Source organism: Salvia hispanica, chromosome 1, assembly GCF_029641045.1.
Source record: "Salvia hispanica isolate PSC_SH4W2 chromosome 1, Shi_PSC_v1, whole genome shotgun sequence".
Lineage (NCBI taxonomy): Eukaryota > Viridiplantae > Streptophyta > Magnoliopsida > Lamiales > Lamiaceae > Salvia > Salvia hispanica.
In genome coordinates, this window is record NC_142692.1 from 19,851,610 (window position 1) to 19,865,184 (window position 13,575).

At 39.5% G+C, this 13,575-nt stretch overlaps 2 protein-coding genes across 2 annotated transcripts; one reads left to right on the forward strand and one right to left on the reverse strand.

The window, feature by feature from the left end:
- Positions 1–87: 87 nt before the first annotated feature.
- On the reverse strand, positions 88–2,153 carry LOC125221072 (pectinesterase-like). Its single transcript, XM_089062391.1, has 3 exons — positions 1,702–2,153; positions 1,146–1,628; positions 88–1,075 (listed from the first exon to the last, which is right to left on the reverse strand). Exons 1-3 carry the CDS (start codon positions 2,099–2,101, stop codon positions 381–383), a joined length of 1,578 nt encoding a protein of 525 aa, XP_088918517.1. The 5' UTR covers positions 2,102–2,153; the 3' UTR covers positions 88–380.
- Positions 2,154–6,264: 4,111 nt separating this feature from the next.
- On the forward strand, positions 6,265–8,239 carry LOC125221071 (pectinesterase-like). Its single transcript, XM_048123201.2, has 3 exons — positions 6,265–6,716; positions 6,790–7,272; positions 7,343–8,239. The coding sequence occupies exons 1-3, from the start codon at positions 6,317–6,319 to the stop codon at positions 8,035–8,037; spliced, it is 1,578 nt and encodes a 525-aa protein (XP_047979158.2). The 5' UTR covers positions 6,265–6,316; the 3' UTR covers positions 8,038–8,239.
- Positions 8,240–13,575: the final 5,336 nt, after the last annotated feature.

Consider the following 13,575-nt stretch of genomic DNA (forward strand, 5'->3'; position numbering starts at 1 on the left):
AAATGTGAGTGAAATAAGTTAGTGGAATGTGGAACCTACTTACTATTTATGGTAAAAATAAAGTGCTACTTTTAATTGAGACGGACCAAAATGAAAATTAGTAACTCTTATTCGGAGATGAGGGAGTAAATTTCAGGGATTTACTTTCCCTACTACTGCTATTTAATAAAACGTACAGCTATGAAATCCAAACAATTAGATATCGATAGACAAATAACACAAACCCATAGTTTGAAATAGAAAATAATGAAAACATTAAAACGACTAGGACAAGTGGAAAAGCTAGTAGTAGTAGTACCTAAATTAAAACACAATCCAATCCGTTGATTTGATTGTACGTAGCTAATAATAAACGAAAAGAAAATTTAGTAGAATTGAAGTTAGAGGAATTCGGGAGCGAAAGGAACTCCACTGTCAAGGATCCATCCATCTTCAATAAAATGTACGAGGGGAGTATATGCCTTTGCTTCTTCATCATTGGCAAACTGCTTTATACCAGGCCAGGTGACACGTTTGGAGAGATCGGAGCCGGGCCCAGTGTTCTTATACTCGACGTAGAAGAGGGTATCCAAGCCGACGGTCCCCTCCCATGGAGACCAGCCATCAGGAGATATGAAGCCGTCAATGGTGCTGTGCATGATGACCGTCCTGGATAGAACCTTCCACGGGCGGCCGAGGTAAGACTTGAAGGGAGGCTGAGCATCAAGGTAGTCCTTCTCCGCAGTGAAGTTGCAGCCTTGGATGATAATAATCCCAGTGAGGTTCTTCTCGTTGCGTCCCTGGGCGGTGACCATGCAGGCCTGGTTGGGGTTCGGCTTCCGCACCACCAGCTCACACTTCTGGAACACAGAGATAGCGTTTCCGAAGATAAAGTCAACAGTGCCGCTGATCCGGCACTCCCTGAACAACTGGCGCTGGACATGGGAATAGAGGGTGTCTTGATACCCGTCCATGTGCACGTTGAAGAAGATGCCCACGTCACCTGATGCTCTCACCGCCACTGCCTGGTGACCGCTAGGGCCCGCTGTGTTCTCGATCCCGATGTCCTTGGCAATGAAGCCTCTTCCGTTCACGACTATATTCATACAATCAAATAGTAAAATTAATTACTTCTATATATATACACACGGAGTACTCCTACTTACTTAGAGTTGCGGAGTCATAGGTCTGAACACCCTCGCTGAAACACTTGTTACCAGTAATTCTGGTCTTCAACGGCCCCTCTCCGATCAAAATGACTTCATCCACCTTTTTGGGAATCTCAACATACTCCTTGTAAATACCTTCTTTTACTAAAATCACATATGGGACTGTATTTTTCGGAGGTACGGAATGAATGGCCTCAGTGATGGTCTTGAACTGGCCGCTGCCGTCTTGCGCAACCACCACGTTAGGCTTCAACGCAATCTTAGGGTTTTCAACCAGCTTCCTCGCATGGCCTTTGACGAAATCAGGAATGCTTTCACCGCCGAGGAGCTGCCTTGGGGCCTTGATGCTGTTCACCAAATCCCCCAAATCTTTCTTCACGGATTCGTACGTCTTTTGGAATTCGATCACCATCGCCAAAGTCTTGCTCATCATCTCGCCGCTTATCTTCAGCATTTCCCTCACCTTAGCCCCAGACTCGCCTGCACACGCACACACACGCACCGTACATTTTAAATTTAAATCCACTGATGTATTCTCTTTAATTAGTTTTACCTTTGGTTTTGGCAAATGCATCGAAGCAGGTGTCTTTGTATGTAATGGCAGCACTCAACCATATCTTGACCTCATCGAGGACGTGATCCGCTTGCCCGATCTCATACTGGCTGACTTTATCCAAAGACGTATGGATTTCTTCGATGGAGTCGCCAAGTACGCGCTCGCACACGTCCAGCGCCTGCTTGGTCATGTAGTCCTTCTCCAACTCCTTGAACAATGTTGTGTTTTTTATTGCGACCTTCAGCTCCTCCACCGCCGCGTCAAATGCCTTTTCTATAACCTTCTTAGCCTCTGTAATGTTTCCCTTCTTGCAGTTCTCGCCCATGCCCGTCGCATCGCACAGATCGCCCATTAATCCTTGTTGCTTCTCGTCCGCTGCCGCCACGCCCGCGGCCATGCACGCCACCACCAAGGCCGCCACCACCGCCGCTCTTGCCTTGTTCTTCTGATTTCCCATTTTATTTATTTATTTATTTATCTATGCTTATTTGTGTGTATATATACACAGATGAGAACATTTATGGTTCGTTGGTTTCTTTTTCTTTTATTAGAAACAACTGCAGTGGAGGGTGGACAACTTTTCTTCCATTTCCTCGTTTTTCAGTCCATACATATTTTACTCTATATTTGAGTGATTATAAATGTTTGCCAGAATTATAAAATCTTTCTTTTTTTTACACAAAACAAAAAAATATGATTAGTTTATATTCTAGCTAGATAGTACATGAGGTGAAACTTTCATCTCTCCGCTAATTTCTACCATAAACTTTTATTTACTATATTCATAGTCTATATATTTATCACTTGATTGGTTCTCAATTAAAAAGGTACTAAGCTAAACAATAAAAATGTCTACAACTTTAGTATGCACCAATGTTTCCCTTGGTTGCGCTGATGAAAGACAAGCACTGCTAAATTACACAAGTCATATAGGATACGTTGTTCAAACTTAATTACCTTGTCAAGAAGTAAGAAAGAAGGTTAACCACAAACATACACGGTATCCAAAACCATAAGTAGAAAAAAAAGATCTAATCCTTCACAAAATGACCACAATACATAGCAATCTCAGGGAGAATTTAATTTTCATGCAATCAAAATGGTTATCATGCCAAATCATATAAGCCACAATTATTTTGCATTTATTGGCCACAATCTTCCCCATCACAGCAAAAAAAGTTTTCATCCCTTCAATAAGTATGGTGTACTAGATCATTAGCACAAATAGATCATATCTAAACATCCAAAAACTACGTCCCCAAGGAGTTGAGATGTTCATTATTACGTGGGGTATTATAAAAGAGTCCTCATAGCATGCTAAATGAAGAACTCCTCTTCGTCCCACTCTAAGTGTAGCATTTCTTATTCACATATACTATTGTGTTGTTTTGGTTATTTTCAGTGTGGTAGAGGTTCTAGTGCATGTATACACGATAGAGAGTTTTATTCAGATAGTTCAGTTCCGAGGAAACATAGGCTATGGTGGAAAATGCGGGGGAAACAGTTGATAATGGAGACCCTCTCGAGGAAAATTTTGATGATTTCTTCCAAGCGGCAAGCAATTATCAAGATGCTTTTGCCTATGTGCCTGAAAATGAGAATATTCCCCTGAACTTCATTAGTCTCATGACGGGAGGTTCACAATTTTGGGGAAAGACCAACTAGGATCCCATTAGGAATCTCAACTCCTTCTATGAGCTAGTGAGCAACTACAAGCCACAAGTAGTACCGCACGATTTAATCAAGAGGCTTGTATTCCCTTTCTCTCTACGAGATAAAAACTAGATTGTGATTTGTTGTCGGGCTACAAGATAGCCACCTTCGAGGAGTTGAAGAAAAAGTTAGTGATTGAGTTCAACTCCCCAGAGAGATTGGCCAAGCTTTGAGAGGTCATTCACAACTTCCAGCATGAGAGTGATGAAACCTTCTGCGAGGCATGGTACAGATTTTTTGACTTGATAGTCGAGCCATCGGACGACACCAAAATAAGGAGCTGCATAAATTTCACGATGGTCTTACATGAGATGGATAAATGCCACATACAAGGACAATAAGCGGATGTTATCCTTTGATTAAGTGAGGGAATTATTAGAGTCCCAAGCTGCTACTTATAAGACTTGACATAGTTCCAGAAGAGCTACCACCATGAAGGTTAAAACCTTTGGTGATGGGATACGCGATGAAGGGAAGGCCACAGCCATGGGACAGATAGCCAACATCAACATCCAAGTGGGAGCCTTATCAAAGGCCTTCAAATCCATGCAATTTGGTTACCCCTCCGCTGTAGCCATTGTAAGATATGCAATTTTCAAGGGAATCATCACACTGATAAATGTCATCTTGTGCTAGGGACAACAGACGTGAACACGGAACACATGCATGAAACGACCCTCATCAGCTACTCATAGATAAATAGCATAAACCTATAGTTTGTAGGGAAAACACAAAAAACATTAAAAACTAAGATAAAAGAACCCTAAGGTTGGATCACATAGCTTTAATCTTCTCTTACTTCCAAGCTTCAAAACCCTCAAGTATGGTGGAACTCTCAATATAATTCTCTACGTGTAGAATTTAGCAAAAAGATCCTTTCAACATCAATATTCTCTAGATCATCAATCGACTTATTAAACTCCTCTAATTGTTCACGTCTGTTGTCCCTAGCACAAGATGACATTTATCAGTGTGATGATTCCCTTGAAAATTGCATATCTTACAATGGCTACAGCGGAGGGGGAACCAAATTGCATGGATTTGAAGGCCTTTGATAAGGCTCCCACTTGGATGTTGATGTTGGCTATCTGTCCCATGGCTGTGGCCCTCCCTTCATCGCGTATCCCATCACCAAAGGTTTTAACCTTCATGGTGGTAGCTCTTCTGGAACTATGTCAAGTCTTATAAGTAGCAGCTTGGGACTCTAATAATTCCCTCACTTAATCAAAGGATAACATCCGCTTATTGTCCTTGTATGTGGCATTTATCCATCTCATGTAAGACCATCGTGAAATTTATGCAGCTCCTTATTTTGGTGTCGTCCGATGGCTCGACTATCAAGTCAAAAAATCTGTACCATGCCTCGCAGAAGGTTTCATCACTCTCATGCTGGAAGTTGTGAATGACCTCTCAAAGCTTGGCCAATCTCTCTGGGGAGTTGAACTCAATCACTAACTTTTTCTTCAACTCCTCGAAGGTGGCTATCTTGTAGCCCGACAACAAATCACAATCTAGTTTTTATCTCGTAGAGAGAAAGGGAATACAAGCCTCTTGATTAAATCGTGCGGTACTACTTGTGGCTTGTAGTTGCTCACTAGCTCATAGAAGGAGTTGAGATTCCTAATGGGATCCTAGTTGGTCTTTCCCCAAAATTGTGAACCTCCCGTCATGAGACTAATGAAGTTCAGGGGAATATTCTCATTTTCAGGCACATAGGCAAAAGCATCTTGATAATTGCTTGCCGCTTGGAAGAAATCATCAAAATTTTCCTCGAGAGGGTCTCCATTATCAACTGTTTCCCCCGCATTTTCCACCATAGCCTATGTTTCCTCGGAACTGAACTATCTGAATAAAACTCTCTATCGTGTATACATGCACTAGAACCTCTACCACACTGAAAATAACCAAAACAACACAATAGTATATGTGAATAAGAAATGCTACACTTAGAGTGGGACGAAGAGGAGTTCTTCATTTAGCATGCTATGAGGACTCTTTTATAATACCCCACGTAATAATGAACATCTCAACTCCTTGGGGACGTAGTTTTTGGATGTTTAGATATGATCTATTTGTGCTAATGATCTAGTACACCATACTTATTGAAGGGATGAAAACTTTTTTTGCTGTGATGGGGAAGATTGTGGCCAATAAATGCAAAATAATTGTGGCTTATATGATTTGGCATGATAACCATTTTGATTGCATGAAAATTAAATTCTCCCTGAGATTGCTATGTATTGTGGTCATTTTGTGAAGGATTAGATCTTTTTTTTCTACTTATGGTTTTGGATACCGTGTATGTTTGTGGTTAACCTTCTTTCTTACTTCTTGACAAGGTAATTAAGTTTGAACAACGTATCCTATATGACTTGTGTAATTTAGCAGTGCTTGTCTTTCATCAGCGCAACCAAGGGAAACATTGGTGCATACTAAAGTTGTAGACATTTTTATTGTTTAGCTTAGTACCTTTTTAATTGAGAACCAATCAAGTGATAAATATATAGACTATGAATATAGTAAATAAAAGTTTATGGTAGAAATTAGCGGAGAGATGAAAGTTTCACCTCATGTACTATCTAGCTAGAATATAAACTAATCATATTTTTTTGTTTTGTGTAAAAAAAAGAAAGATTTTATAATTCTGGCAAACATTTATAATCACTCAAATATAGAGTAAAATATGTATGGACTGAAAAACGAGGAAATGGAAGAAAAGTTGTCCACCCTCCACTGCAGTTGTTTCTAATAAAAGAAAAAGAAACCAACGAACCATAAATGTTCTCATCTGTGTATATATACACACAAATAAGCATAGATAAATAAATAAATAAATAAAATGGGAAATCAGAAGAACAAGGCAAGAGCGGCGGTGGTGGCGGCCTTGGTGGTGGCGTGCATGGCCGCGGGCGTGGCGGCAGCGGACGAGAAGCAACAAGGATTAATGGGCGATCTGTGCGATGCGACGGGCATGGGCGAGAACTGCAAGAAGGGAAACATTACAGAGGCTAAGAAGGTTATAGAAAAGGCATTTGACGCGGCGGTGGAGGAGCTGAAGGTCGCAATAAAAAACACAACATTGTTCAAGGAGTTGGAGAAGGACTACATGACCAAGCAGGCGCTGGACGTGTGCGAGCGCGTACTTGGCGACTCCATCGAAGAAATCCATACGTCTTTGGATAAAGTCAGCCAGTATGAGATCGGGCAAGCGGATCACGTCCTCGATGAGGTCAAGATATGGTTGAGTGCTGCCATTACATACAAAGACACCTGCTTCGATGCATTTGCCAAAACCAAAGGTAAAACTAATTAAAGAGAATACATCAGTGGATTTAAATTTAAAATGTACGGTGCGTGTGTGTGCGTGTGCAGGCGAGTCTGGGGCTAAGGTGAGGGAAATGCTGAAGATAAGCGGCGAGATGATGAGCAAGACTTTGGCGATGGTGATCGAATTCCAAAAGACGTACGAATCCGTGAAGAAAGATTTGGGGGATTTGGTGAACAGCATCAAGGCCCCAAGGCAGCTCCTCGGCGGTGAAAGCATTCCTGATTTCGTCAAAGGCCATGCGAGGAAGCTGGTTGAAAACCCTAAGATTGCGTTGAAGCCTAACGTGGTGGTTGCGCAAGACGGCAGCGGCCAGTTCAAGACCATCACTGAGGCCATTCATTCCGTACCTCCGAAAAATACAGTCCCATATGTGATTTTAGTAAAAGAAGGTATTTACAAGGAGTATGTTGAGATTCCCAAAAAGGTGGATGAAGTCATTTTGATCGGAGAGGGGCCGTTGAAGACCAGAATTACTGGTAACAAGTGTTTCAGCGAGGGTGTTCAGACCTATGACTCCGCAACTCTAAGTAAGTAGGAGTACTCCGTGTGTATATATATAGAAGTAATTAATTTTACTATTTGATTGTATGAATATAGTCGTGAACGGAAGAGGCTTCATTGCCAAGGACATCGGGATCGAGAACACAGCGGGCCCTAGCGGTCACCAGGCAGTGGCGGTGAGAGCATCAGGTGACGTGGGCATCTTCTTCAACGTGCACATGGACGGGTATCAAGACACCCTCTATTCCCATGTCCAGCGCCAGTTGTTCAGGGAGTGCCGGATCAGCGGCACTGTTGACTTTATCTTCGGAAACGCTATCTCTGTGTTCCAGAAGTGTGAGCTGGTGGTGCGGAAGCCGAACCCCAACCAGGCCTGCATGGTCACCGCCCAGGGACGCAACGAGAAGAACCTCACTGGGATTATTATCATCCAAGGCTGCAACTTCACTGCGGAGAAGGACTACCTTGATGCTCAGCCTCCCTTCAAGTCTTACCTCGGCCGCCCGTGGAAGGTTCTATCCAGGACGGTCATCATGCACAGCACCATTGACGGCTTCATATCTCCTGATGGCTGGTCTCCGTGGGAGGGGACCGTCGGCTTGGATACCCTCTTCTACGTCGAGTATAAGAACACTGGGCCCGGCTCCGATCTCTCCAAACGTGTCACCTGGCCTGGTATAAAGCAGTTTGCCAATGATGAAGAAGCAAAGGCATATACTCCCCTCGTACATTTTATTGAAGATGGATGGATCCTTGACAGTGGAGTTCCTTTCGCTCCCGAATTCCTCTAACTTCAATTCTACTAAATTTTCTTTTCGTTTATTATTAGCTACGTACAATCAAATCAACGGATTGGATTGTGTTTTAATTTAGGTACTACTACTACTAGCTTTTCCACTTGTCCTAGTCGTTTTAATGTTTTCATTATTCTCTATTTCAAACTATGGGTTTGTGTTATTTGTCTATGGATATCTAAATCTGTAGAATTCTAGAGATGTGTTTCACTTGTCCTCTATATTTGCACCTTCATACTTAGTACTACTACTATTAGTTTTTCATTTCCATGTTTAACAATCCTTTGTGTTACACGCAATACAAATACTATATATTATTGTACTCGAGTTATTAGAAATTACTACTAGCTCGTGTGTGTATTTGTTTACAAATTTAAGGCACTTATACTGTGTGGTTGCTCGTGTTTGTATATTTATACAAATTTAAGGCACTTGGATTGTGTGGTTGCACCTTAAAATTAGTACTCCATCCGTCCCAAGATATTAGACTCCTTTCTTTTGGGCACATAAATTTAGGAGATACTACCTCCGTCCACCAAAATTTGTCCCATTTTTTCATTTCCGTCCGTCTCCCAAAATTTGTCCCATTTAACTTTTACTATTTTTGGTAGTGGACCTCATATTCCACTAACTCATTCCTACTCACATTATATTATAAAACTAATATATAAAATTAGGACCCACAATCCACTAACTTTTTCAACTGACTTTCCATTACATTTCTTAAAACCCGTGCCGGATCAAAGTGCGACAAATTTTGGTGGACGGAGGCAGTAGTTGTTTAGTGGTGTAAGTGGAGTTGGTAGTAGAGTAAATTTTTACCATAAATAGAAATGGTTCAAGTGTATTGGGACACCCCAAAGTGGAATAGTGGTCTAATATCTTGGGACGGAGGGAGTACTCCCTCCATCGGCTATTAGTTTTCATATTTTTATAGTCCGCGTTGCTTGTCAGACTTACTTTTTAGAGTACTAATTCTGGTAATAGACCTATATTTTCCTAACTCATTCATTCACATTTTATTACTCCATTAGTCCCAATGAATCAGCCTCAACTGAATTTAAAAACCAAAATTTTCCTTTCCCTAAATCATATGGTTCAAGCACTTCACTTCTTTGGAACTTATCAAGATACTTTAAGCAAATTCTTGTGGTGTTCAACCGTACCGAGGTTTTTGGCTAATCCTTAATCATATATAGCAAACGGTCCAAGGTTTCTAAAGCTCTTATTGGGTTCTTGGATCAATATTTCCTATGGGTCCTTTGTCGTATCCAAATCCATATCATTTGGTATCGACGTCCATATCATTTGGTATCAAGAGTCATCTGGTATTAATCTATCATTAGCTTTATAATTTATGTTTTATATCCTTATTATCTAAAAAAATATAAAAAATTGAAAAAAAGAAAAGTTATCAACCTCTTTACCTTCTTCGTATCGCTTTATCTTTTAGTAGCAAAAAAATAGAGCACAATTTTATTTTATTTTTTTAAATACCTATCTATCCATTTTGCAGTTGTTAAAAAAAACACAGCACTCTCTATTTCTATCTCACTGTATATTTCGTCCATTTTCTTTCATCTTTCATTGAAGGGCCGAAGTGATCTGGTGAATACTACTTGTTTCTTGTTTGCTCTTGATTTGTTTTATCCTCATGTTTTGTTTACAACAGAAAATTGAGTGGTAAAAGGGTTAAGAGGTGAGATTATTTGAGGGGAGGTAAAAGCCAAATAAGTGATACACGAGTGTTTGGTTGAGGTTTATTTTGTGTGAAATGCGAGTAAATTGTGAGGATGGATCCCTACTGTCAATGATATTCCAATTTGATCTTATGTTGAAATTCATTGAAAAAAAAACAATATGCAAGGTTTGGAAGTATTATGGAAAACGTAACAGATCGCTTGGAGAAATTGGAACTTCGAGCAACAAATGTGAATAACAAGGAGAGTGGAGGAGAAGATGATGCTTCATCTAAGCTTTGAAATGAAAGTCACATAGATGATAGAAGAATGCATACAAATAAAGTTGATGGTGATTTGAGAAGCACCAAACTGAAGATCCCAAAGGATAGAGTTATCTAGAAACTTATTTGGACTTGCTGCAATTGAATTCACTTACTATGCTATAGTTTGGTGGGATCAATTGATAACCAATGCAAGGCGATATGGAGGGGGACCAATTTCAATTTGGGAAGAGATGAAAAACACAATGCATAAGAGATTTGTACCTTCTCATTATTTTCGTGAATTGTATTGAAAATTTCCATTTATGAATCAAGGTACTAAAACTCTGATGAGTACAACAAAGAGATGGAGATTGCTATTATTAGGTCAAATGTTGAAGAAGATAAATAAGCAGTCATGGCTCGATTCCTATGTAGGACGAATAGGGAGATTGCTAACATCGGGCAACTTCAACACTAAGTGGAGCAGGAGGACATAGTTCATAAGGCCATGAAGGTATAGGGAAATTGAAGAAGGGAACGATTCAAAAGATATTTTCAACAAGTTTTCATTCTTTAAGGTCGAATGAGTGGACTTCATCAAAATCCAATTTTGGGGCAACACTAATGGGACGAAAGAAATATTCCTACTTCACGAAACTCATTAAATATTTATTCCTTATTCTTTGTATCGAAAAGAAATATTCCAACACTAATGGGATGATAGAAGTCCCTATTTTCTAGTTTTCCAGATATTTACAAATTACAGAGATAACATCGTAAAAGTTGAGTTTGATAAAACTTTAAATCTAAGTAATACTTCCCCGTCCACAAAATAATGTCCCAATTTGCTATTTTAGGACGTCCATGAGTAAAAGTCTCATTTACTTTTTTCCGTTTTAGATAGCAAACCTCACACTCCACTTAATTTTTACTCTCACATTCTACTATAAAATTAATATATAGAAGTAGGATCTATGTTCCACTAACTTTTTCTCCAATTTCTTTCATATTCCTTAAAATTCGCTACGAGTTAAAATGAGACTTTAAATAGTGTATAAAGGGAGTATTGAACTAAAAGTTTATCCCATGCTCCGTCGAATAATGATGATTTGTAATTTATTTAAGAAAATAACTCTTGCTATACTATCATTACAACAAAATCAATTGTATTCGGTTACTAAATTAGTTTGCGATGAAATATACTGTCCATCCGACCTATCATAAGCGAGACATGTTTTTGGCACGAAATTTAAAAAGTTGATAATAAAAGAAATAGGTGGAGGGAAAATAAAATATATGTGGCTTCTTGGTATGATGGAATGGAATAAGGTGTGAATGAAATGGAGATGAAACGACAATTCCATTTCGTTCTTGTGCCTGGTAAGCGCAACGAATACAGAGGGAAAACAATTGTTATTCCTTTGATTAATTTTGTTCTTATCTTATGCTTGGTAACTACAAATAATATAGGAATAGAAGTATGAACAAGTACACACTCCACACACTACACACACTATACATGCCCTGCACACACATACCCTACACACTGCCACACACTATTCTCACACTGCACACACTATACACACTGCACACACACTGCACATACTATAGACACACTATACACGCACTGCACACACTACATACACCACACATATTACACACACTTCACGCTGGGGGTGAGCAAAATAAGAAAACCAAACATTCGATCGGAACAAAATTGAAATTTAAAATTAGATTTTGATTCAATTCAATATTTTTGGCAAATTTCAATTTTTTGTTTGGTTCAGTGCGAATGAATTTAAGCAAAAAAATCAAAATAATGTTTTTGTTAATTTATTTTTGTTAATTTATATTAATAAATGAAATAATGTTTCTATTTTTAGATAATTCAGATCGGTTTTTTCATTTTCACAAAATTTCGATTCTTCTGTAAAAAACCGAATACTCACCCTTCACAAAATGTGGGCAGTGTGTGCATAGTGTAGTGTGTGCAGTACTGTGCAATGTGTGCGGTGTGTATAGTGTAAGTATAGCGTGTGTAAAATGTGTAGTGTGTGTATAGTGTGTGTGCATTATGTGTATTGTGCGTATAGTGTGTGTAGTGTGTGTAGTATAGGTATAGTATGTGTATATTGTGTAATGCAATGTTTTTAAAAAGTCAGACCGGTAAGCGAACCGGCGAAGTACTGGTTCACGGTTCAACTGGTCGGACCGGTTGATACGCTCGGATTTTGCACTGTTTTAAGGTCATTATTTGGTCCGTTTTTTATGTCAAAGTCACTCTACACGTCCATTATTTGCATATTTTGGTATTTTGACGTGTTTTGTGAGAATTGTGCATAATTGAGCCGAAAAAGGGAGCCAAAACGCCAAATTTGGGAATCTGGAGTCGGACGGTGACCGGCGGGCAGATCAATGCAGCGGTCCACCTCGGAAAAATGTGCTTGGAAGAGAAGTCTCGTCCGGCGACCGCCGGAAGATGTGCGGCGGTCCGCCGCCGAGGGAACAGACTCTCTGGACTCCAACGCGGCGACCGCCGGCCAAGGTGCGGCGGCCGACGGAGAAAGGCGGTGAATCCGAGAAGCCCTAGATTTGCGCCCAGTTTTACCATATTTTGGAGATTTTTTCCTTCTACAACAAGACATGGCTTTTCCCTATAAATAAGGCCTCAAGCTTCATCAAAAAGAGCGAACTTCTAATTGCAAAATACTTCACAGAGATCAAGGCTTAGAGTACTTCACTGGTGCAAGGAGTTGGAGCAGGATTTCAAGAACATCAAGAACGACAAGGATTCAACCTACGGGTTTTATTTGCTTTAGTTTTATGTTCAAATTGTCTTCCCTTCAATCTATGTTTTTAGCTTATTCAATTGTGTGTAACTAAACTCATAGGATTCTAGGGATGTGTTAGTAATGACTTTGGTTATACAAGTTCCGTTTTCTATTTAATATCCGTTTTATTTTTACTTTGTTTCTTCCCTAAGTTAATCTTGATGCTTCATGATTGAGTGACACAATCGTGTATGATTTAATATAACTTGCTTCATAACTGTGACAGAGTTCTAGCGAGTTAGGTCCACTTAGTAGACACTACAGTTAGCTTCCTTTAAAACGGCACTGTTAATTGAGAGTGAGGACTTTTCAAGGGTCTTAGGAGCTTTTTGGAGTTACGTGTTAGGATTGACAACCCTAATCTTGTAATCAACGTTTGTTTCGCATGAGCATAATCTAGGTGACTCGTTCTATCAAAGTAATAACTGTGCTAGGGTATTGTAGTTGGAATTTTGTATAACCATAACTGTGAACACACCTGGGATTCCCTTATCTCTATTGTCTTTCTCTTGATTTATTTGCTTTTAGTTGATCTATGCTCTTATTTGCTTTTAGTTTTTCAAAAGTTTTCAAACCCCAAATGTTTTTTCAAATAGTAATTGAATCTCAGTAGAGGATAAACACTTTGTGTTCGTCTTCCCCGTATTCGATATCCAGTACTGACTTTTAGCTATACTATATATACTCTGTATACTTGCAGGTTTATTTAGTGCTCCGGTAAAGCTATTTAATTATATAATATATAATTAAATATATATT

Bases quoted from the DNA above. Each gene is read 5' to 3' on its own strand.
- LOC125221071 (XM_048123201.2), top strand. From the start codon at position 6,317: ATGGCCGCGGGCGTGGCGGCAGCGGACGAGAAGCAACAAGGATTAATG. The intron at 6,717-6,789 runs GTAAAACTAATT...GTGCGTGTGCAG, and splicing joins TGCATTTGCCAAAACCAAAG to GCGAGTCTGGGGCTAAGGTG. The intron at 7,273-7,342 runs GTAAGTAGGAGT...GTATGAATATAG, and splicing joins CTATGACTCCGCAACTCTAA to TCGTGAACGGAAGAGGCTTC.
- LOC125221072 (XM_089062391.1), bottom strand. From the start codon at position 2,101: ATGGCCGCGGGCGTGGCGGCAGCGGACGAGAAGCAACAAGGATTAATG. The intron at 1,629-1,701 runs GTAAAACTAATT...GTGCGTGTGCAG, and splicing joins TGCATTTGCCAAAACCAAAG to GCGAGTCTGGGGCTAAGGTG. The intron at 1,076-1,145 runs GTAAGTAGGAGT...GTATGAATATAG, and splicing joins CTATGACTCCGCAACTCTAA to TCGTGAACGGAAGAGGCTTC.